This window comes from Aulonocara stuartgranti (genome assembly GCF_965226115.1).
Source record: "Aulonocara stuartgranti genome assembly, chromosome: 7".
NCBI classification, from domain to species: Eukaryota; Metazoa; Chordata; class Actinopteri; order Cichliformes; family Cichlidae; genus Aulonocara; species Aulonocara stuartgranti.
The window spans coordinates 44,839,723-44,861,651 of record NC_138945.1 but is presented as its reverse complement, the minus strand read 5'-3'; the positions used below and the strand labels follow the sequence as shown (position 1 = coordinate 44,861,651).

Here is a 21,929-nt window from a genome sequence, read left to right as displayed (position 1 = left end):
CCCAGCAGAATCAAATGTCATGTCCAAAATGATTAATAAGGAGTCACTCTAATATAGCAGGTAGGCTACCAACTTGTTATTAAAAAGCAAAACTCTATTTAGCTGCACATCAGGGAAATTAAAAAAGCTAAATGTGCAAAAAGAAGAGAAATGGCCTTAATGTATAAAATAACAACCAAAAAAAACCAAACAAATAACACTAGTAGTTTGCTGAACTCTTTTTATTAATCAGTGAAACACAAAGAAAAACGATCTTTACCTTTATATTTACAATTGCTTATAATACCTGTACATTCTTTCTGGACTTCAAGGGCTCTGTAGCAACAGAATAACACACATATACAAATGTAAGAAAATAATAATTTACATACATAGTTTTTGCCAGAAAAAAATCAAAACATTCAGGACAGCAGTTTTGTTTGTTTCATGTTCAAGTCACTTCATCATCCTGAATTAAAGATAGATCCTCAACTTTAAATTCTCTAAATCCTCATCAGTGATAACCAACTTTGATTCTTTAATATCAAAATATGTCATTTCTGTCTGCTGAAAAATGTTCTGCAAAGTTTTGGCATGAGGGGACTGAAACTGAAAAATTTTCCCCAAAACACATTGTTATTTAACTCTAAAAATAATTGTCTTGCGTTTCATCATCAAAATGTAGACGTCAAAAGATTGACCAACTTTCTTCTGATTGGCTCTCCCTTTCAAACAGAAGGATTCAATAGCAGGTTGCAGCAGCCAAAGCTGATTTCCTGAGATGACCATATTAGCACTTTGAAGTCTGAACTTTTGACTCACAGGGATTACTTGTACATACACTGAACCCAAAATCTGGCCACTGTGCTCATGCATACATAACAAAAAAGAAGATGTCCTCTTTAATCAGGACTGTTTTTAGAGAATAATGAGGTAAACGAGGTAAAATGGCAACAGCGGAGAGGTAACAGTGGCTGATGGAAGATATAGACCATATGACAACTGATGACACAATGTAATAAAGTCGCTAAAATATGATAGAATTAGGGACAAGATAAATTTATGATGAAAATATTAGTTAGAACCACCACTTCATTGGATACTGCTGCAATAAGACTCCTTAATACTTTTCATAAATGCTAAGTCAGTCTAGTCTAACTTCAGCTCTCACTCCATCAGTGACCTTTTTTTACATGTCAGCCTGAGAAAAAACCTTCACACTAAACTCTCTAAATACTGCTATTTTCAAGCAGGTGTGTTCTCCCAGTTTAGGTCATTCAGTCTGCAGCAGCTGTTAACCTCACTGAAACGATGCACACGCTTTTTCCTAAACTGCTACACCTTCACTTCACTTTGTCCATGTCAATGGCTGTGATTGGCTCTTCCTGCTGGACAGCCATGCCCCCTGCTGACTGAGTGCAGGTGTGTTGATGGTCCTTCCAGTCCTGTGGACAAAAGAGACGGACGTGTGAAGTGACTGATTTTGAAAATCAAGTAGCAACCTTTTGGCATGAAAAATGAAAAGAAAAATGTCAAAAACTGCCTGCAAGGCCTCAAACATGTGTTTACATTGTTAGTGCCTTTATGAACATTTTAACTGAATGATCTGACAAATAGTATGGCTTCCTGTGTGGTACAGATCATCTAGAAGTCTGTGCTTCAGTTTTAGTGGGTAAAGTTCTAGTATTGCAGCATAGTCTGACTCCATCCAATCATTTAAATCATGATTAAAAACGCACTTATTTAATCATTCTTTCCCGGTTAGTTAACGCCTGTATTTTATACTTAATTCCAATTTTATCTTTCTTTATATCTTTTTCTACTTAAAACCTGTGTGTTTTTAGCAACTTTGATTTGATATTCATTTTTATTCTTGTGTAATTAGTGCCATTGACCTGTAAGCATATTCAGTACTTTGTTAATGGTCTTATATTATTCATGTTTTAACCTGCTGTTTTATTGTGAAGAACTTTGGTATACCGTTGGTTTTTCAATGTGCTATATAAATAAAGTTGTATTGTATTGTATTGTAGTGTAGTCTATAGTCTGTTACTTTATAAAAATTATAGTGTACCTATGAGGGGATTAGTTTATGAATGCAGCTTGCTGACAATATTTGTTAACTTTAGCTGATAATTTAGGATTACCTCCAAATATGGTCACCTCTGGAAAAAAAACATGGCTGCAGCCAACACACGTATATTAAGGCTTTAAAAACCAAACCAGTAAGTTATAATATTAGCTATTTGCAAATATATCAGTAAGAAGAAACAGCAGAAACACTTTACAGGCATGTTATGAGTTTGATTTTGCACAACTCTTCAACACCCCTGTTGGAAACACGTTTGAAACCCAACAAATCCAACTACCAGCTGATTTGAATGTAACAGAGTAATCAACGACTGCTGTAACAATAAATTATTTTTTAAACTGCACTGTCATGAAAAAACATTAGTAAAGACTCATAACAAATGTCAGGGAAATCTGTCTATTTTTTGTGTGTCTGACAGAAAAAAGACAGTTGAGTCTTACCTTCCTCTGGCAAAATGTGGAGCAGTAGTTGACTTTGTGACAGCCTGTGCACTCACTCATCGCCACCCGGCCACAGTTTACGCACATCTGCTGCAGAAACAAAGCAGGAGCCTGTGAACATGATAGCTACAGCATTCAGCTCTGCAGATGATTCATCAAGAACTTTGTCACTGAGAACTCTTGTCTTGATAACTCGTTATATCTATATGCTTCTTTACAGTATATGGTATAATCCAAAAGCTTGATTAAAAAAAGAAAAGAAGACTAAAATTCTCTGCTTCCATGTGTTTTTTTTTTATATTTACACTGGAGTTTTAGATACACGAGGTGTTCAATGCAGTATTTGTGCCTCAAACTTTTGGGGTAATTTGCAAATCAGAATTTTTTAACAATAAGATGTAAATAATCTTAAAAAATGTATTCATTCCATGACCCAGGAGCTAGTTGCTATAATTACTACATTGCACCTGACCCTTTTGGCACCTCCTGCAGATGATGGGCCCACAGAATGACTGGGCCATGTGACTCATTCGGGCTCAGCCCCATGGGTTAAAGACTTTGATTACTAGGACCCTCAAAACCCTCCAACATGACAAGGTGGCAGCTGCAGGCATGAGAAGTCCATTCCATGTCAGAATAGAAGCAACAAATTAAAGTATCTCAGGGTCTTATTCATGAATGAGGGGAAAGTCGCGTGGGAGACTATTAAAAAAAACAAACAAACACCTAATTGTGAAATGTAGTGTGCTTGGAACTAAAAGTGTGGATGTCTCAGGTCACAATACTTCTTTAAGACTTGTGCTAAATAAGAAATGTAAGGAATTTCAATAATATTTTGGAGCAAGTGAGTGTGTATGTAAGCATGTCATACATTGATGATGATCTCAGTGATTTCAGTGCCCCTCTTAGCTTCAGAGTCATCTGGCTGCTGAAATGAGATCTGGTTCTGAAACGGCTGGGTAAGACCACACTAAACACACACACACACACACACACACACACACACACACACACAAAACAAAGATTAAAGTCAAATCCATTTGTTGTTACTGCTGATCTAAATCTCACACCTTTCGTGTATGTGTGTGTGTGTGCTCACCTCCTTCCTGCCGCCATTACTTCTGACCCCTACAGGGTCCCCTGCAGAGTTTTTGGCCTGTTCGATCAGAGCCTTGAGCTGCTGGACATTGTTCAGCAGTGTGTTGGCCATCTCCTCCAGGTATATCCAAGTGTTCTTCTGCCCCTCGCTCACTATTGGCTCTGCTCCCCCAATAGGCCCCACATCAAGCCCAGCCACAAGCCCTGCCGATGGAGACGCCGCTGCAGCTGCCACTGCGACTTTGGCCTGAACTGGCTGATGAGCAACAGCTAACGCTGGCAATGCCGTTAGCACTGAGCGAGAGAAGAAAAGACAGCTGTGGATCTTTTTCTGCTACACTGTCTGAAATTTGCTGTTACAGTTTCATGAAAATCTGGTGTATCCTATTATTAGAATATTTCCTAAGATCAACTAAAAAAATGGATTTACAATAAAGAAATGTCCAACGTCTGAAAAGTATCTTTATGTACAAACTCAGTATTTGGCTGAATGTCTTTGCCACTAACTGCTGATTCAGCATGGTGTGGCATTGAGGTGATCAGCTTTTGGGCCTGCTGAAGTGTTTTTGAAGCCTAGGTTGCTTTGGTATCTCTCATTTGCATTTCTGGGTTGGCTGTTTCTCATCTTCCTCTTGATAATACCCAACAGGTGAGGTTCAGGTGAGGGGGATTGGCTGGCCAATCAAGCACGGCAATAAAATGATCAGAAACCAATTTGATAGCAGTTTCAAAATAAATGCGCTTTGAAATCATTTATCTAAGGCGTTTTTTATGTCTCACTTTGTGAATGTAAAAACCCAACAAGGTACATGAGTTGGAAATTACCCGTAGCGATAAATGTGCTAAAGCAGGCAAGACTCCAGCACCTTGAACTGCAGTTTACAACAGTAGTCTTCTGCTCTGCAGCCTCAGAGAGCTCAGCTTAGGTTGAACCAGCTCTCAAACAGGTTCTGGTTAGAGTGATTGACCAGCTCGCAGACAATAATCAGAGCAGAAAAAGGACCATTGTCACCAGCTGTAGTCCCAGACAATGGATTATGGATTGTCTACAGAACTGGGCAATGAGTCTCCACAAGTAGTCACACATGTGAGCTGTCTGAACTGCCTCTGTGTCCTTCACCACAAGGTTAACGAAGCAACCCAGGCCTCAGTGCTTCTGCTTGTAAGCTTTGTCATCATTTTAAGTCCACAGAATCAAATTTAATTAGATTTTTTGTACCTTTTTCTGTCAGGGTAGTAAGAAAGTAAGAGTCTACTAAAGTGTTATAGTGTAAAACACACCACCATTTACCTGTGAGAGCACTCACACACCTTTTTTGTTTCTCAAGGATGTGTTAAAACACAGTGTGTGATAGATGTCTGGTTATTTTTAGACTTGGACCTGTCTGTATCTCAGCTGGTGATGGTTTAAAACGGCCACACATTGGAAGTGTTCGAGTGATTCACTGTACTCCTTGCTTTAAGTGCAAACAGACCAAATTGTATTTTGGATGTTGATTAAAATAACTACATTCTTCTTTAATAGCAGCTTTGCACACTTCATAGGCCTGACACCTGGAGGTTTTTCATTAGTCTTGAGGTTCCACATATTCTGAGCATGTTTTGGCTGCTTTTCCTACATTTTGCAGTCAGACTCCTCCCACAGTATCTGAGCTTTTTTGATTATAAGCTTTTAAAATGTCAATGTTTTTGAGTTTTGCTGAGGTCCTTTTTTATTAAGTTAACACACAGACTACTTCAGTAAAAGAGCCACAACGGTGACATTTACTGCCATCAAGACAGTCTCCAGAAAAACAGTCAAAGCAGGCTGAATTCTGAAGGCTATCAAAAGGAAACTTCTTGTTTTTTGGGGTTTTTTTGAAATCCAAAATCAGACTGACTTGATATTGAATAAGTAAAACTGTGAAGGTGTATATTGTCGATCTAGAGTGAAATGACTTTCCATATAATAGGGTTCAAACACAAAAACAAAAATATATACATATCCTGCATGGATGTTGATTAAAACAACTAAATTCAAAACCAAACGGTTTGGTTTTCCATGCAGGATATGTATATATTTTTGTGTTTGTGGAGGTGAATAATTTCAAGGACCAATGGGCTGATTCCCACACTGAGAATTGTGATTGTTTAAGTGCCTACTCAAACAAATGCACTACAATGTACGACTGAATGAATTCTCAGTCACTCAGGGGATGGTACCTGCGGTGCTGGCAAACACCTCGCTCTGTGCCGAGCCCTCTGAGATGATGGCAGCAGCAGCGTCGCCTGTTGGCGTGCGGTCAAAGGTCAAGGTCCCAGAAGTAGTGAACTGCCCAGATGGGGACACTGTGACTGTAAGAAACAAACAGAAGTGTGATTCATGTTTGGACAACAAATAGTTTAAAGGTTGGGCTTACATTTTTTACTTTACAGATCTGATTTTGAGAACTTGAGAATAAACTTTTAATTAATAAAATTTTTCAGGAACACAAATTTAAGTACAGGAAATGATTTGAGAAGGAAGATGAATTCTAGGTCAAAACAACTATCCCTGGCTGTAAGTGCACAAAGTTACCAAATCATGAGCTGTGAGCACATGTGACCTACATGTGGTTCCCGGAGTCAACGTAATGTTCTTGGTAGCAGGAAGTTCCTTCTTGGCAGGAATGATCACAGGCTCAGTGTCCTTCTTTCGTCTCTTGTACGGGACAAAGAGGCGTACGGGGCCGGTCTGAGTCAAGCAGAAAGGGAACAGAGATAAAATCAACGCAACATCTAAGAAATCAAATGAAAGCAGAGATAACAAAATGACTGCTGATACCGATAAACCATTACTGTTTTAAAATCATGTCTGTTTTAAGATAGTCATCACTAAGTACTTACAGTTATATTTAGTTACATTTCTATTAATTTAAGTAACAATGTAAAAAAACAAATAAAAAAAAAAATATTGTGCAGTAACTAAAATTATTAACTAATAATAATTGCATAAGAAGGTTTTGGTGCAAATGTTGTTGTTACTGGGATGTCTAGTGAAACTAACCTGAACAGAAAACAAAAATTCAAAATGAAGTTATTATTATTATCATACATTACTGTAAAGGGCTAAATGTTAGCGCTCTAATGTGCAGCTGTCATTTCACAAGTAACAGCAGCACAGAGAGTGCACTTGTGCTCCTGCGATGACCAAATCACCAGATTCTGGTGCAGCCTTATTTGATGTCATAGAGCTGTATCAGCTGTTCCTTTGAGTAGCTGGTGCTCAACTGATCCATTTGATTTTGTGGTACAAGATTAGAGCAATGTGTCACATGCTGCCATCTATGTGAGCATGGAGGGAACCCGAGTTAACAAAGAAAACCAATAACCATCGCGCGACACATGTTATATATGTTTAGGTTTTGAGTTTTGTTGAGCCAGTAAGGAAAGCCCAGACTGCTTTAATTTGCTTTGTTGTATATTTTTGATTCGTAGAGACTTAATCAAGAAGCCTCAAAGCTTAAATGATGCCTCAAGAAAAATTACATGTGAAGCCCTTGTGTCGCAGAAGAAGTAGCTCCCTTCTGTGTTTAAACTGGGGACTAGAAGAAGGCCTAAAAAAGAAGCCATCTTGTTTATTAATAGGCACACTGCTCTAATATTCACCCTGAGATGTGATCACAGCACAGACTGAGAGAATCATTATTATTTTGTTTAATGATAATGTATCTCCATATAGATCGCAAGATAAAGCATCTGGAAATGAAGTTATAGTGATGGACATTTACAAAAAACAAAAAAACAAAAAGAAAAAGTCATTTACCATGCTGATATTTTCTTCTCCCAGAGAGTCTCCCTCCTTTGGACACTAATGATGCAAAAAATAAGACGAACACAAACAGATATTATTCAGATATTATGTGTAACATCTCAGATTATGATAATTTAAATAATTTCTAATTAACAGGCTGATTTAAAAGCTCATCAGGACTTGTCCACTTCACTCACCGCTATCAGGTCATCACAGCAGGCTGCACAGGTACAGGAGGCAGCATGGGGGTTCAAGATACGCTCCTGCAAACACAGGTTTACTGCATGAGGTTTTGCATGGACTTGGCCCACCTCCTTTTATAAACAAAGGACTAACTAGAAAAAAAGTTTTAGAACAGTAATTGTTTTCTGTGTGACTTTATCAGTCTCTCACATTGTTGTTGAGAAATTCTGGCTCACTCTTCTTTACAACGTTGCTTCAGTTCATTGAGGTTTACAGGGGTTCATTTATGCACATCTCTCTTAATGTCAAAGGCCATTGCAACATCTTGATACTTTTCTTTTTCAGCTATTCTGTTTCATATTTGTTGGTGTTCTTAGGATCATTGTCCAGCTGCATGAGCCAATCAGTCGATTTTTAGCTATCAGACAGATGGTCTCACATTTGACTCTAGAATACTTTGCTAGTTTCGTGGCTCAAGATTAGCTTAGGAAAATCCAAATTCACAAATTGGAAATGCAAATTTCTTTGCATCACACAATACAGTGCAGCACTGCAGTAGTACGATAGTGAGATAGTAGTGAAGCAGTATATTTAATTACCTGTATGAGGCAGAGCAGAGGTCTGCCAGCATATCTGATGCTCCTCTTCCAGTCTTTGCTGCTTGCTCGCCCTGCGAGACCTTCAAACTCAGTGGGAGTGTACCACTGCTGGTTGTGTTTGATGCAGCGACCTTTGCCCCCTGACAAAACACAACACTGTGAGTGTGGGCAGCAATAAAACAAGTAACTCAAAATATACACAGTATAAAAGAGTCTTGACTATAATATTTCACTCTGGATAGAAGTACCTTTGATTTTATCCCAACTACTTCTCAACACATTTTAGTGTTGGGGGCTACACCCTCTTAATGGCACAAAAATTTATTGCTCGTCCCGTCTAGCTCAACTTCATGTTCCAACCTCCCATCAAAACTCTAGCATAAAAAAAAAAATTGTCCTTTTTTTTTTTGGCCACCTGTCCTGTTTGGTTCTTTTGCCATCAGAATTATTGTCTGAAGGCAAAGAGAGAAGCCCAACGGAATTACTTTACCAAGTGGACCATCCCTGCCTTGCCGTATTGGTCCATTTGATTGACTTTTGTTATTATTATTTATTTATTTTATTTTATTTTCAGTTGTTGCAGATGGGACAGACATGACCGGGGGGAGGGAGGTCAAGATTTACAGCGCACAGTGTTCTTTGAGGTAGGAGCCAAAAAGGGTGTAGTTTGTGTCTGTGAGCACCTGTGTGTACACCTGTGAGCATGAGCGCGCTTGTATTTAAAAGGTTCCTTCATGTAATGATCTGCTACGGCATGAAGCAGGTATAGAGGAGATCCAGGCTCCAGACATCCAGAGGCCCCTAGAGCACAAGAGACCAAGGAAGACCAACGGAGGGGCAACTGCGCCACTATCCCAGAAAGTGCTGAGGAGAGCCCCAGATGAGGGGTCACTCAGCAGCCGCAGAGCAGAAGCCAGGGGGGGTTGCAATGACGTGCCCGTGAGCTCCGCCGGCAGCCAGCTGTGCTAGAGTGACCGAGCCCCAGGCCGAGAGGCCTAGGGCACCCCACCCCGAAAGTGGCCCGAGCGAGCCCCAGGCTCCAGGCCCCGATAAGCAGCCACCAAGGAGTGAGCCGGTGCGTACCTGGACGCCCATCCCCGGACACAAAGACCCACCAATGCACCGATGTCTGAGGGCGTCTGCAACTGGCAGGGGGAGTGCTGGGGGGAGATAGGCCTCCATACCTTGGAGGGCCTGAGATGTCCCCAGAGAGGTGGCGTCTGATACCCGACCTGACATATAGACACAAACAAACAGGCACACACAGATACAAACATCCATTCCCACCCTCATGCTCTCATATGCAAATACTCAGCACTCACCCAACGTGGAGACAGACATACAGAGACACTGTACACACAATCACACTCCCCAAACGTAGTCTATACCCCAGGTCTAGGTACCCTTGCCCCTGGAGGGGGAAACTGCATCCAGACCCAGGTAGTGAATAAAAAATTGTTCTGCACCAGAACTTTAACCCGTCTTGCTACTATAACAACAATATGGTAATAAAGGCAAGCTTCTACATCATTTTGTCTATTGTGCCTCTGTATTAGCAGTGAGACAACAGTGCCATCATGAGGTCAAACAGGCAAAAGGAACACTGTCACTTGTATATAGCAAATTATAAAAAGCAAATATAGCTGAAGGAATATAGAGTGTTGTGAAAATTATTGGTAATTTCTTATTTTTCTTATTTTTAATAACATGTGTCACACATGTTTCAGGTCATCGAAACTAATTTTAATATTAGAAAAGATAAAAACAGTAAATATAAAATGCTGTTTGCAATAATGATCTAATTTATTAAGGGGAGGATATCCAAACCAACCAACATGGCCCTATGTGGAAAAAGTAATTGCCCTTTCTTGTTAAATAATGAATTAACTTTTGTTAACCACTTTTTTGGAGAGCTGAGTAAACTTTCACCAGTCACACCCAAGTATTACCAGGCCAGTTGAATTAAAAAAAAAGTCACTTAAGTAGCACCTGTCTGACAAAAATAGGCTACAAGAAAGAAGAAGTCAGAACATTTATGAATTTCCTCACATGTCTCAATCATGGTCAGTGATGATAATTCAAGAAAAAGAAAGAAACTGGAAAACAATGGTGGAAGAATATTCTGTGAACTGACCTTTAAAAATTGGAATTTTTTTGAATTTCTTTTGGTTTGTGTTCTGCTGTAGAACTAACACAGCATTTCATAAAAATACGTCATAGCAACAGTCAAGCAACGTGGTGGTGGTGCGATCATAGGTTTGCTGCTTAAGGATGGGAACAATTTGGCATAACTGATGGACTCATGAATTCTCCTCTCTACTTGAAAATCCTGAAGGAGAATGTCCAGCCATTAGCTTATGCCCTGAAGCTCAAGTGCACTTGGGTTATGCAGTAGGATAATGATCTGAAACACACCAGCAGGTAGAGCTGGGCCATATTATACTGTTCACGGTAATACCAGTATAATGTTGGGCAATGATAAGAAAATGAAATATCGCGATAGAATATGGGTAAAACCCGCATGCGCAGTGCCTTTGTTTTCATACGCACATGCCGGAAAAAGCATGGCGGTGACGGAGAATGAGAAGGGCGAAAGTGGATCATTGAATGAAACGGATGAACCAGAACTGGTTTGTAAAAATGTTGCAACTTCAGTGGTGTGGAACTGGTTTAGCTTTCGTCCATCAGATACACAACATAGCACTATTTTTGGTAGAGCATGCTAGCGGGCCGTCGTTATTACCGCGTTTTTTTAAAAATACGGCACACTTAAAATCAATCCTTTGATTTTTCTGACAATCGACAGTGCCCCTTATAATCCCGTGCGCCTTATTTTTGAATTCTGGTTGTGTTTACTGACCTCGAAACGATTTTATGTGGTACACGGTAGTGATGTGCGGATCGATACTGAAATATCGATTCTTCCGATACCAGCAATTTATGTTCTAGAATCGATTCTCATATTATAATATCGATATTTTAGTACTGTGGGGTAAATTTGTAGTTTTCCATTAAAATGAACGCAGTAGAAAGAAACTATATCATTCGGATTGTCTAATTTGGAAGGAACTACTTCCTCTTACGCCTTTCATAGTCATGTGCGAAATACGGCTGTATAAATGTGTCGCAGCCCCTAGGGTGCACACTCACAACAATGGCTGAGCGCAAACAGAGTCATGTGTGGATGTATTTTACCTCCACAAACAGCCAAGACGCGGTTTGTGATATATGTGGCAAGACAGTGAGGTGTTGTAGCAACACCACTGACCTTGTCAAACACCTCAGAGTAAATCATATCACAGAATATGATCAGCTTATGTTGAGGCGAACTGAAGAGGAGAGGGGCAGGTGCTGCTAGGGGGAGACAGACGTCTCTCGCGGAGTTCATAGTGCTGCAGGCAGGCAACATGCTCAAATAGCTCACAACTTCAGGGTTGTTGTTTTTTTATTTCTATATGATTATTCTGCATTATTAAGCAATAAAAACAAGTTGTCCTCTAATCATTATGAAGCAATATGGTTATGTTATTATTACAATTACATAATACAATTATATATTGCATTATGCAATACAATGAAACATTAAGTTTTTGTACAGAGTATCGGTATCGGATCAGTATCACCGATACCACCCTGAATTTTACTTGGTATCGGATCGGAAAGGAAATCAGTGATATCGCACATCACTAGTACACGGCGCTCGAACATCTGTTGAATGTTTTAGTACGACTTTGCTAAGCTACGAAGCCGCACCGCTTGATGGATTGTCGGAGCATTAGGGCTATCGTAGGCAGGAGCCTGGCGGAGTGATACGTACTGTGCTTCAACATAATATTACCGTATTGTGTGTGTATAACCTCTTTTTAAGTTTTGTGGATATTATACATGGTTATGCTGAGGATATGTTGGCCAATTTCCACTGGAAATGCCTTTTGGTTAAACTGTCAGCAAGGAATTTGCATTTGCAATGTTAAATTTTATATAACTTTAATGCACATAAAAAAAACGGCTGCTTGTTTAAGTGAAAATATGTTGATTTTTTTTTGCACTAATAAAGTTGTGGAGTTGTAAAGTATTTTGTCTAGTGTCGATTATATCGTCAGTTATATCGTTATCACAAATTTTCAAATGTATATTGTGATAAATATTTTTGGTCATATCGCCCTGCTCTACCAGCAAGTCCACCTCTGAACTGCTCATGAGACAAAAGCAGAGTGGCCTACTCAAAGTCTGGTCTTAAATTTGACTGAGATTGTTTGGCATGTCCTTAAATTGGCCCTTCACACTCAACAACGCTATAATGTGGCTGAATTAAAATAATTATACTAAAATAAGATGGGTAAAATTCCACCACAGGGATGTGAAAGACTCGTTGCCAGTTTTTGCAAATGTTTGATCACAGTTCTAACCTACTACAACCAGTTAATCAGGAGTTTTACATCTCCACAGTAACCTGAATAACAAGATCAGCTTGACCATGTGATATAGCATGCATAGGTGTGATAATCACCTGATCCCAGTCTGTTTTTGTACAGAAGTCCGCTGGTATTCCTGCAGCGTACTGGCAGCTCATTGTTGTAAACTGAGGGATCCCAGTTATACTTGGAGCAGGAGTCTTTGTCCTGGGGTGGAGTCAGAGGAGTGGGTGGAGTCTGTGGACCTGGGAGAAGCACAGGAGAACATAAAAAAATGCACAGATCAGACATTTCAGATTACCAGACACCTGTAGACACCACACACACACACACACACACACACACACACACACACACACACACACAGGGGTGTACCTGATGTGATGGTGGCAGCGGACTTGAGGCCAGCTGCTTCCACGATGCTGCCGTCAGTGTGAACCACAATCAGAGTAGCCTTCTGGGTACTGAGACCTTCACCCAGCTGGAGAGTGGTCCTGCCGCTCTGTGACAGATGTGGAAGGAGTACATACACTCATAATCATGGAGCAGCATAAGAGGTATGAGAATATGTTGATGTTTTAAAAAACTACTCGAGTAGTCAGCAGGGAAGCCCATGTGATTTTGTGAATTAGGTTCTAATAATTAACGCTACAGTGCTAACGTGCACAAATGAATCAGTTCTGTGCTGAGGACATTTAACATTAATTGGTTTTTATTCAACGTCACCTCAATTTTCTGTAAATAATGTCATAAGATACTGTTTATCATCATCAAAATGTGATAAATGGCAAAAATAGAAGGGGAATGGATCTAGTCAAGTGTGTGTTAATCTACCAGCACGTGTTCAGGGAGACTCCCAGATGTGGCGACTGTTGTGGTGAAAACATTGTCCTCTGTCGCATGAACGCCACCCACTGTAACTGCCGTCACATCTGATCAACAACAAGAAATTTCATCGACACATAAACCTCCAGATTAGCAGGAATACAGTATGAATAAAAAAAAGCAGGTAACATAGAAAACAATAAACACTGGTATTACCAGAATCAGAAGATATTATGTGCTTATGAGAATGAATGATTTTCATCTATATCAGTCATGGTACTGGATGTCTTGTTTTGTTTTTTAGTCTTTGTTGCTCCGTTTGCTTCTTGTTTTTCTTTTGCTGCTTGAACTTTTTCTTCACAGTAATTTAGCATTTTGTTGTGTTAGTTTTGCTATCTAGTTTCTGTTCATTACTACAGTTTGCTAGTACTCTATTTCTCTTTTTTCATTCACCCCCCTCCCCATGTTCCCTGTGGTCTGGTTTAGCTTCCGTCTCTGTGCCCAGTGTTCCCATGTTCAACTTTTTCTGTTTTATTTTGATAGTCTCTTGCGCATTGTGTTCGGCTCTACTTCCTCCTCTGACCCATTATGTGATTGTCTACACCTGTGTTAGCTTAGCTGTCTCTAATCCCCCCATTACCTTGTGTATATACATAGTTTTAGTCTGACTGTATTCACGTTGTACTGTTTTCCTGCCTGCCTCAATCCCTATATTTTCTTGCCATTTGGATTCCATTCTGAGAACTCTGTTTTGATTTACTCATTCTAGCCCAGTAAATAGCTTGTTTTGTTTTTGAATCCTGCCTCCAGGTCCTCACTTTTCACACTCCACACCATAACATTACTCTCAGGCTTTAAATAATAAAGTTTAAGCAGAAGGAAATGAACAGATGGATGAGGGGAAATATTATACTTGGGACAAATACATGATGAGTCATGTCTGTGGTATATGTTACTGATATGTTACAATTTTCGGATGGAATGTGGCATCGCACACAACGGTGTGTCCGTAATCGGAAAATTGCCGGTTCGAGCCCCGGCTCGGACAGTCTCAGTCGTTGTGTCCTTGGACAAGACACTTCACCCGCTGCCTACTGGTGGTGGTCATAGGGCCCGGTGGCGCCAGTGTCCGGCAGCCTCGCCTCTGTCAGTGCGCCCCAGGACAGCTGTGGCTACAATGTAGCTTGCCATCACCAGTGTGTGAATGTGTGTGTGAATGGGTGGATGACTGGATGTGTAAAGCGCTTTGGGGTCCTTAGGGACTAGTAAAGCGCTATACAAATACAGGCCATTTACCATTTACCATAATGAGCTGCCTGACCCATACACCCTCACCAATTCCACTGGACTAGAGTACTGTTAATCTCCCAAATCTCTCATCATGACAGGGAACAAAAGACTGCATCTAAAGAAGAGATTTTGAATAACTATTCCTGAAGACTATTTAAAGAAGTTAAAAGAAAGCTTCCTTAAAGATATTCATACCAAATATTGACTTTTAAAATCATCAGAATTATAAAGACTTTAGTTTTGCCTTATGTACACAGTATTTCCATGTTTGTTTGTACGTTTCAATAAACTACTGCACCCATTTCCCAAACAAAATATAAAGAAGGGTTGGCTCAAGATTTTGCACAATCCTGTAGCTAACTGGAACTATTAAAGAAGTAGAAGGTAAAAGGACAACTCTTTACTTTTAATCATTGATAACATGGTGAAAAGATCATGTTACATGTTTGCTCATGTACACTTGGCTGAAAATCAAGTATTTTATTGTAGTATCCATCTGAAGCTTTCACATTTTTACTTTTTAACGTTCCGTGGGTTTCACCAGATCAGGGTAACACAGTATTTTCATACTAAACACTAAATATGCTTTTACAGTATCTACTGCTGAATTTAAATGGAATTTAAAATGTGAAATGTGATTGAGATACTACGTTTTATTTGTTTGTTTTTTTGTCTTTAGCATTTGTATAAATATATGTGTATAAATTTTGTATTTTGAGTTTGCATTGCTGCTACATTGGCTGAGTCTCCCTTGTGCAGACTCAGTATATAATGTATATAATTCTAAATAAAGAAACTTTATTAGATCAAGCATGTTTTGATGCTACCACTTAGTTTAGCACTTTGCAATGCAATCTTTCCACAACACAAAGACGTTTAATCTCATTAGCAGGGTTAGTTTCAACAATAACAACATTTGTATGAGGGCAAAAGGATGTACGTGAGATTGAAAATCAGTATTTTCTATACCTGTCTTCCCCACTGCATTTATTATTGGTTTTGCATTGGCCCCTATCCCATGTTTGTGGTTTCCTCGGTGTTTGCCACCTGGGCCACCCGAGTTTTTTTTTTTTTTTTAAACACATCTTCAAGCGTCTCTCTTATGAATCATTAACTTTTCTGAATAATAAATAATGTATTCGGCAGATAACAATGTTCTCCCCGTTTAAAGCAGTGCCCGTACATAAACAGTGTTTGGTTAAGAGGCAGCTGGTGCTAACGTTATTATCTCAGTTTGTGTTTTAGCGCCACCTCGCACAGCAGCGGCCTGCTGCTAACTGTAGCCCGTGTTACCTGCAAAGGCAGCCTCGGCCTCGTCTGGGTTCGGTAGGGACTCGGCTCCTAAGCCGATGTTTCCCGGTTCCGCCATCACAGCCATCGTGGTAACTTCGGCCTCCGACTCGGTATCCGAGCCCACTCCCTCCACCGGCGGCTCGCCGATGGGCGGTTCATCCAGCCCGAGCGCTTTCGTTGCCGAGTCCGCTTCGTCCATTCCTCCCTCGAACGACAAGAGCCGAAAGTCACCGAGAAAGGACGTCGGGCAGAGTGGGTTCGACCTCACCCGAGCCCTGTACGGAGCAGACAGAAATCTCCGCAAACGGAACTGTTTACGGGTAATCTTTAAAATGTTCTCAAAAAATTCAGGTAACCACAAAGGACTCGACTCAGCTAATACGGAGAGAGGAGGGCTTCCCGTTCTTTGTATTTTCATCAAGTCTGAAGAAGGAGATAACACCGGAAATTGCCGAAAGAACACGAACCAACCCGAAAGGACACAGCAACACAGCACTACAGGCACCCCATACAAATGTTTATATTAGATGTGTTCATTTTCTTGTTTTGCTCAGAAATTCTTTTAAAAATGTACATTTTTTGTTCTTGATGTAATTGTATTTGGTGTACTGTTGTTCGTAGTGTTTACCTGCTGTGTTTGTGTGCTGCTGACTATTTTATGGTAACAAAAAAACTACTTAAAATATTGTGAAGTTGTCTAATGAATGTTTTATTTCTTTTCATTTGATCATCAATTTTTTTTTTTTTACACACTATGGTTCTGAAAATATGCGTATTTAATTAAAATAGTATTATTAATCTGTAGCAGTGCCCATAACTACCAGAACTTAAATAAATTATCCTCAACATTTTCTACAATTTAAATAATTTATTAGATCTGTATTAATGATTTCTTTCACCCATGCTCAACTATAAGAAAATAATATAACTTTCAACTCTTCAAGAATTACAAATATCTGTTTCAGTGACTGAAAGTGGAAGAAAAAAGAAGCAAAGAAAATGATATGAATATTCTTGTAACCCATCAACAGGATAGGATAGGTCCCAACATTTCTTATAATTATAAAAACAGTCTGGATTACAAACATACTGAAAGGATGGCTAATAACATATGAACATGTCAAAAGTCTTAAGAGCTATCTTTCAAAATGCAGTGACAAGACCAAGACCAGCCAAAAGCAGATGGTACCACTTTTTGTACTAGTGGGGTGGACTGATTAGTTTTAGTGCCCCAAAATAATGAATATATGCATGTTTGACCTTCATATGTTTGCCCTAGCAGTAACAAACACAATTAATTTTGGACAAATTAAAAATTGCTATATTTTCCACATATAAAACTTTTTGACCTCTGCCTCGTCAGTCATTTCCTTCCTTGCACTTCATTGTGAGACAGTAGGAAACACTAAACATAGATAGAGAGAAATGTCAACATTGCAGAGCATTACACTGACTAAAATCGCAGATTATTTCCCAGTTGTTGACTTTAGTACAGTCGGACTCTTGATTCAGTTTCCCTCTTGTTGTGACTCATTTATGCAGGTGAATGTGGTAATATAGCATAAATATAGACCACAAATCACAGGACACTGAACACAAGTCTTATGTTAATGTATTATGCATGTAATTTTAATGTGGTGGCTTACTGGTGTTTGGACTAAACACAGCACCACCATTTCTATATTTTCTGTATTTTCTCCCTCCTGCATGACAAATATGTGCCTAATACTTACAGTGTTGTATGTTTGTGATGCATTTTGGCTGTTAGATGTTTTTGTATGTGACAAGAACTGAAACAAGATGGACTCGGAGGAAGATAAACAAGCTCTAGGTGTGAAAACTCAAACTGATTTTTTGGAAATTTTCTCCTGATTGACAGGTTCATCAATCAATTAAACTCGGATATGGTGAATGACATTCCCACCTCCCGAGCGTCCGGGCTCTGTTGTCTTCCAACCAAATCAGGACTTGCTGCTGCAGGATGGGACGTACTCATAGCCAACTCAAAGATCCCAAAGTTCAGGCGTCTCATTGATGTGACCACGTCCACTACAGTTTCCTCCGGTGGGCTGACTGACACCTCCAACTGGTCAATCCAATTTTGCCTACGTCGTGCTTTCTTTCTTTGGTGCAAAATAAAAAAAGTCTTTATTTAAATCAGTTTTGACATTACAGTCTAAAGTCTCAGCTCCATATCAGAGCCTGGCTGATCTTGTTTTCCCAGTTATTGGTGGATCCTGGACACCAGGTAGTAAAGAACAAGGAAGACCAGGACCATCCCCATGGAGACGTAACACAGGATACGGCGGTTGTCTCGTCCTGATCGGACCATGGTGGAGAAACGTTTCACACTGCCAGTGAGCAGGCCTGTCGCACTCATGAAGTTTGAGTCCTAAAAGAAAGAGGAGATAATTCTTTAATAATTCACAATAAATTGACCTAAGAGAAAAAATAAAACAGCCTATATTTGAGATAGTATTGATTTGTACTTATATAATGTGCACTCTGTTTACCAAATGAATCAATCCACACAGATTCTGACATTCAACACAGTGCTAATTTTTTATACTAGGACTTTATAAAAATGTTTCCTGAATGTTAGGTCCCAGTGAAACCTGTAGATTGAACAATTCACTAAACAGTTCAGAGGAGCCATCGTGAAAATACAACAGGGTGAAACTCAGTGAATATTTAAAACAATATTCTCATTATAGACAAATGGGAGAAATTAAAATGTCAGTTCTTTTTTACTAAAAGCTTAACTATATTTGTGTTTAAGGCAGGAAACGCTCACCATGCCATCCAGGTACTCATTCTGATCGTCCACTTCTCTGTCGATGTCGTAAGCCAACTGCGAGATACAGAGACAAGAAGATGATCAAGTTATTTGTAGAAGTCTGACTGTGGCAGACCAGCAAACTGTCAAAACGTTTACTTTTATGGAGGCCACTTTCACTTTCACCCGGGTGCTACTTACTCTCTTAATTCCTATGACATATGTTCTTGCTCACCTGAGGTTGAATTTAAACCATTTTGAAACCTGTAAGGACTATTACTTTTTATTTTAGATTATTTTTATCATGTCCTAAAATGTGAAATCTCATGCAAAAATGTACTAATAAGCAATCACTTGTAACAAGTGAAGTTTTAAATCATCTCAGGGTTAGACTACAGGCAGAAGAAAGAACATGAGAGCAGATTCTGAAAAGCGAATGGCACAGCAGAGGAAAATGTAGAACAGGAAAGCAAACATCTTCTTGGTTACCCTTTATCCTTTTAGGCTGTTGCTCTGTCACTGAGTACCTAACCAGCTTAGCGCAGATTGGAAGATGTCCAACTAAACAGGACGTTGTAGGGATTTAAAACACAACTCTTTGCTAAAAACAGACACGACTCATTTGTCAAAGTCTGTGAACATGCATAAAATATTTTCTGGATCCCCAAAGAGGTTTGAATCGGGGACAATTTCTACAAGATTTAAACCAATTATGAGTCATTTATTTAAGCATAACAGAAATTTTGAATCAGTCTAAAAAATAACAGTAATCTTTATAGATGTCTTGTCAGTATAGTAGGCAGACTAATTGTCTTGACTCTATGTAAACAAGTTGTTTTCATTAGTGTACAGTAAATGCCCAGAGGATTGTTCTGAACCAGGAAGAGCCTGAAGCTTGGTGTGAGAAAATCTTAATATCATGTAACTATGTAGAAGTGCCTGATGGTGTCCCATCTTACACTGGAGGCACTGGTTGTACAATTTTCAAATTTTCACAATGCTGTACATTTATTAATAAAAGACAACCATTACACCAGTGATGCATTTGGTTACACATTTGCTGTGTAATGCATTTGCTGCAACAACTTCTACTGTTATAACGGCACATCACTTTTTCTCAGCTAATATATACACTAACTTACTGTAAGTTACATATCTACTTTTTAATGCACAGGTACAATACACAATCTGCACTTTTCTAATTATTCTAAATATTCTTAACTATTTAAACATCTTTCAGTATCCTGCTCTGTTTGCACACTATCTGTATGCTAATTTTAACAACTGTACTGTACTCTGCTCTGGTAACTATTGTCCATGATGTAAATATGTAAATATTGTGTTTTCTGTTCGGTGTCCTGTTCTTTTTGTATATGTATGTTTTTTGCTGCTGATACAACCAAATTTCCCCTTGTGGGACAATTAAAGGATTATTCTATTCTATTCTACACCTGAAATTCTTACAAGCAATAAGCCATGTATCAGTACATTAAATAACAAAACTGGCTGTGTTTGGCATAATTAATAATTCTGATTCTGGGAACTGACAGCTTTACTTATAATTAAAACTAAGTACATTTGACAGCAGTAACCTAGTAACTACAGACCAGCTGATTTATTAATCAGACTGGTCGCTGAAGGGGACGGTTGTTGGTTGTTACCCACAGATTTCAGTCTGGACACTTTGTTGGCCAGGTTCTCTGCCAGCCGTTTGTTTTCAGCATCGAGCACATCATCCACAGAGCCATGGCCTGGACAAGCACAAACACCGTGGATTAGATATGACACACAAGATCTGAATGTTCCTTGAATTGTTATGTTTCTGTTGAAAACCGCAGATAGACCTCATAAGATTTTGCCAAGCACATAGTTCTGAACACATAACTTCTTAAAGAATAGGTAATGTTTCTAATTTTCGGTTTAAATCAACAGGAAACAACACGTTTTCATCAATGATTTTGATATCAGCATGATCTGAGTGTGGAGCAGAGTCTCTGCTGAAGGGATGTTCTTTATAAATCCAACCCTTTAAGCTAAGCACGGAATAACGACGTGAAGTAAACTTACAACACTGCCGAGGAGTATTACTTATCCCATATTTGGGAAACTAATAAGATACTACTACTACTACTAATAATAATAATAATATCACTTTTTATCACCCTTCAGAGAGGCAGATGCTTCTTTAGAGGGCGATAGCAATTGATATGAAACTTACAAGGTAGCCTTGCTTTTTGCTAATATTTAAGTATGTCAGAGCTAGTTAGCTTAGCTCTTGAGATTTGGGTGTTATACGAGCAAATGATACTTAAAAATAACATTTTTAAATGTACCACCCAGCTGTAACATCATCTCTAAGCTGACACAAATAACACACAACTGAATATTTGGAAGTGAATACGTGTCAAAACATTTACCTCTGTTCCACTCCGCCATGTTGCTTGTTGCTGAATGACGTCACAATCAGCTGTTCACGTGGCGGACACGTGACTGCCTTTCTTCTTCGTCGACTACGTTAAGGTTTTTTGTTTTTTTTTCGACAACGTTAAGGTGTCGTTAGTATTACCGCTTCAATGACGACAGAAGACTCCAAAATAGTTCTCGCCTTCTTTGTGTTTATGCATTACACTAGCTGAGTACTGATGCCTTAACAAAGACTTTAAGCATATACCACACAAAAAGGGGAATAAATGAAGAGTGGAAAAACAAACAACAACAATAACATCAACAATAATACCTTTATTTGTGTATCACTTTTTAAAGAATACAGTCCTATCATACAGACTCATTAATAGCCATCCGGTCAGACGTCCATTCTAACATACATACTTAACTTACACACAAATAGATGCAAACTAAGGTCGAATAATGGTAAATGGCCTGTATTTGTATAGTGCTTTACTTAGTCCCTAAGGACCCCAAAGCGCTTTACACTACATTCAGTCATCCACCCATTCACACACTGGTGATGGCAAGCTACATTGTAGCCACAGCTGTCCTGGGGCGCACTGACAGAGGAGAGGCTGCCGGACACTGTTGCCACCGGGGCCACCGGGCCCTCTGACCACCACCAGTAGACAACGGGTGAAGTGTCTTGCCCAAGGACACAACGACCGAGACTGTCGGATGGGGAAATCATTATGAGAACACTAAAATATATATAAAAA

The 21,929-nt window shown here is 39.3% G+C and overlaps 2 protein-coding genes across 4 annotated transcripts; both read right to left on the bottom strand.

The window, feature by feature from the left end:
- Nucleotides 1-194: 194 nt before the first annotated feature.
- On the bottom strand, nucleotides 195-18,018 carry deaf1 (DEAF1 transcription factor; the record flags this gene model as incomplete). Of its 3 annotated transcripts, none has more annotated exons than XM_082540590.1 (14): nucleotides 195-1,424; nucleotides 2,512-2,601; nucleotides 3,383-3,481; nucleotides 3,611-3,903; nucleotides 5,812-5,943; nucleotides 6,199-6,322; nucleotides 7,394-7,438; nucleotides 7,579-7,644; nucleotides 8,164-8,303; nucleotides 12,674-12,823; nucleotides 12,954-13,080; nucleotides 13,413-13,510; nucleotides 15,987-16,191; nucleotides 17,911-18,018. In XM_082540590.1, the coding sequence occupies 14 exons, from the start codon at nucleotides 18,016-18,018 to the stop codon at nucleotides 1,323-1,325; spliced, it is 1,779 nt and encodes a 592-aa protein (XP_082396716.1). In that variant the 3' UTR covers nucleotides 195-1,322. The 3 variants fall into 3 exon arrangements, with proteins under 3 accessions (XP_082396716.1, XP_082396717.1, XP_082396718.1); XM_082540591.1 differs by having other exon boundaries at nucleotides 2,512-2,598; XM_082540592.1 differs by having other exon boundaries at nucleotides 15,987-16,261; nucleotides 17,911-17,991.
- bet1l (Bet1 golgi vesicular membrane trafficking protein-like) lies at nucleotides 17,583-21,287 on the bottom strand. The gene is made up of 4 exons (XM_082540594.1): nucleotides 21,180-21,287; nucleotides 20,428-20,513; nucleotides 18,781-18,837; nucleotides 17,583-18,378 (listed from the first exon to the last, which is right to left on the bottom strand). Exons 1-4 carry the CDS (start codon nucleotides 21,196-21,198, stop codon nucleotides 18,211-18,213), a joined length of 330 nt encoding a protein of 109 aa, XP_082396720.1. The 5' UTR covers nucleotides 21,199-21,287; the 3' UTR covers nucleotides 17,583-18,210.
- Nucleotides 21,288-21,929: the final 642 nt, after the last annotated feature.

Excerpts from the sequence above, each read along its gene's own strand:
- bet1l (XM_082540594.1), bottom strand. Across the intron at positions 18,838-20,427 it reads AAGTGTCCAGACTGAAATCT|TTGGCTTACGACATCGACAG; the intron begins GTGGGTAACAAC and ends TGTATCTCGCAG. Across the intron at positions 18,379-18,780 it reads ATGAGTACCTGGATGGCATG|GACTCAAACTTCATGAGTGC; the intron begins GTGAGCGTTTCC and ends TCTTTCTTTTAG.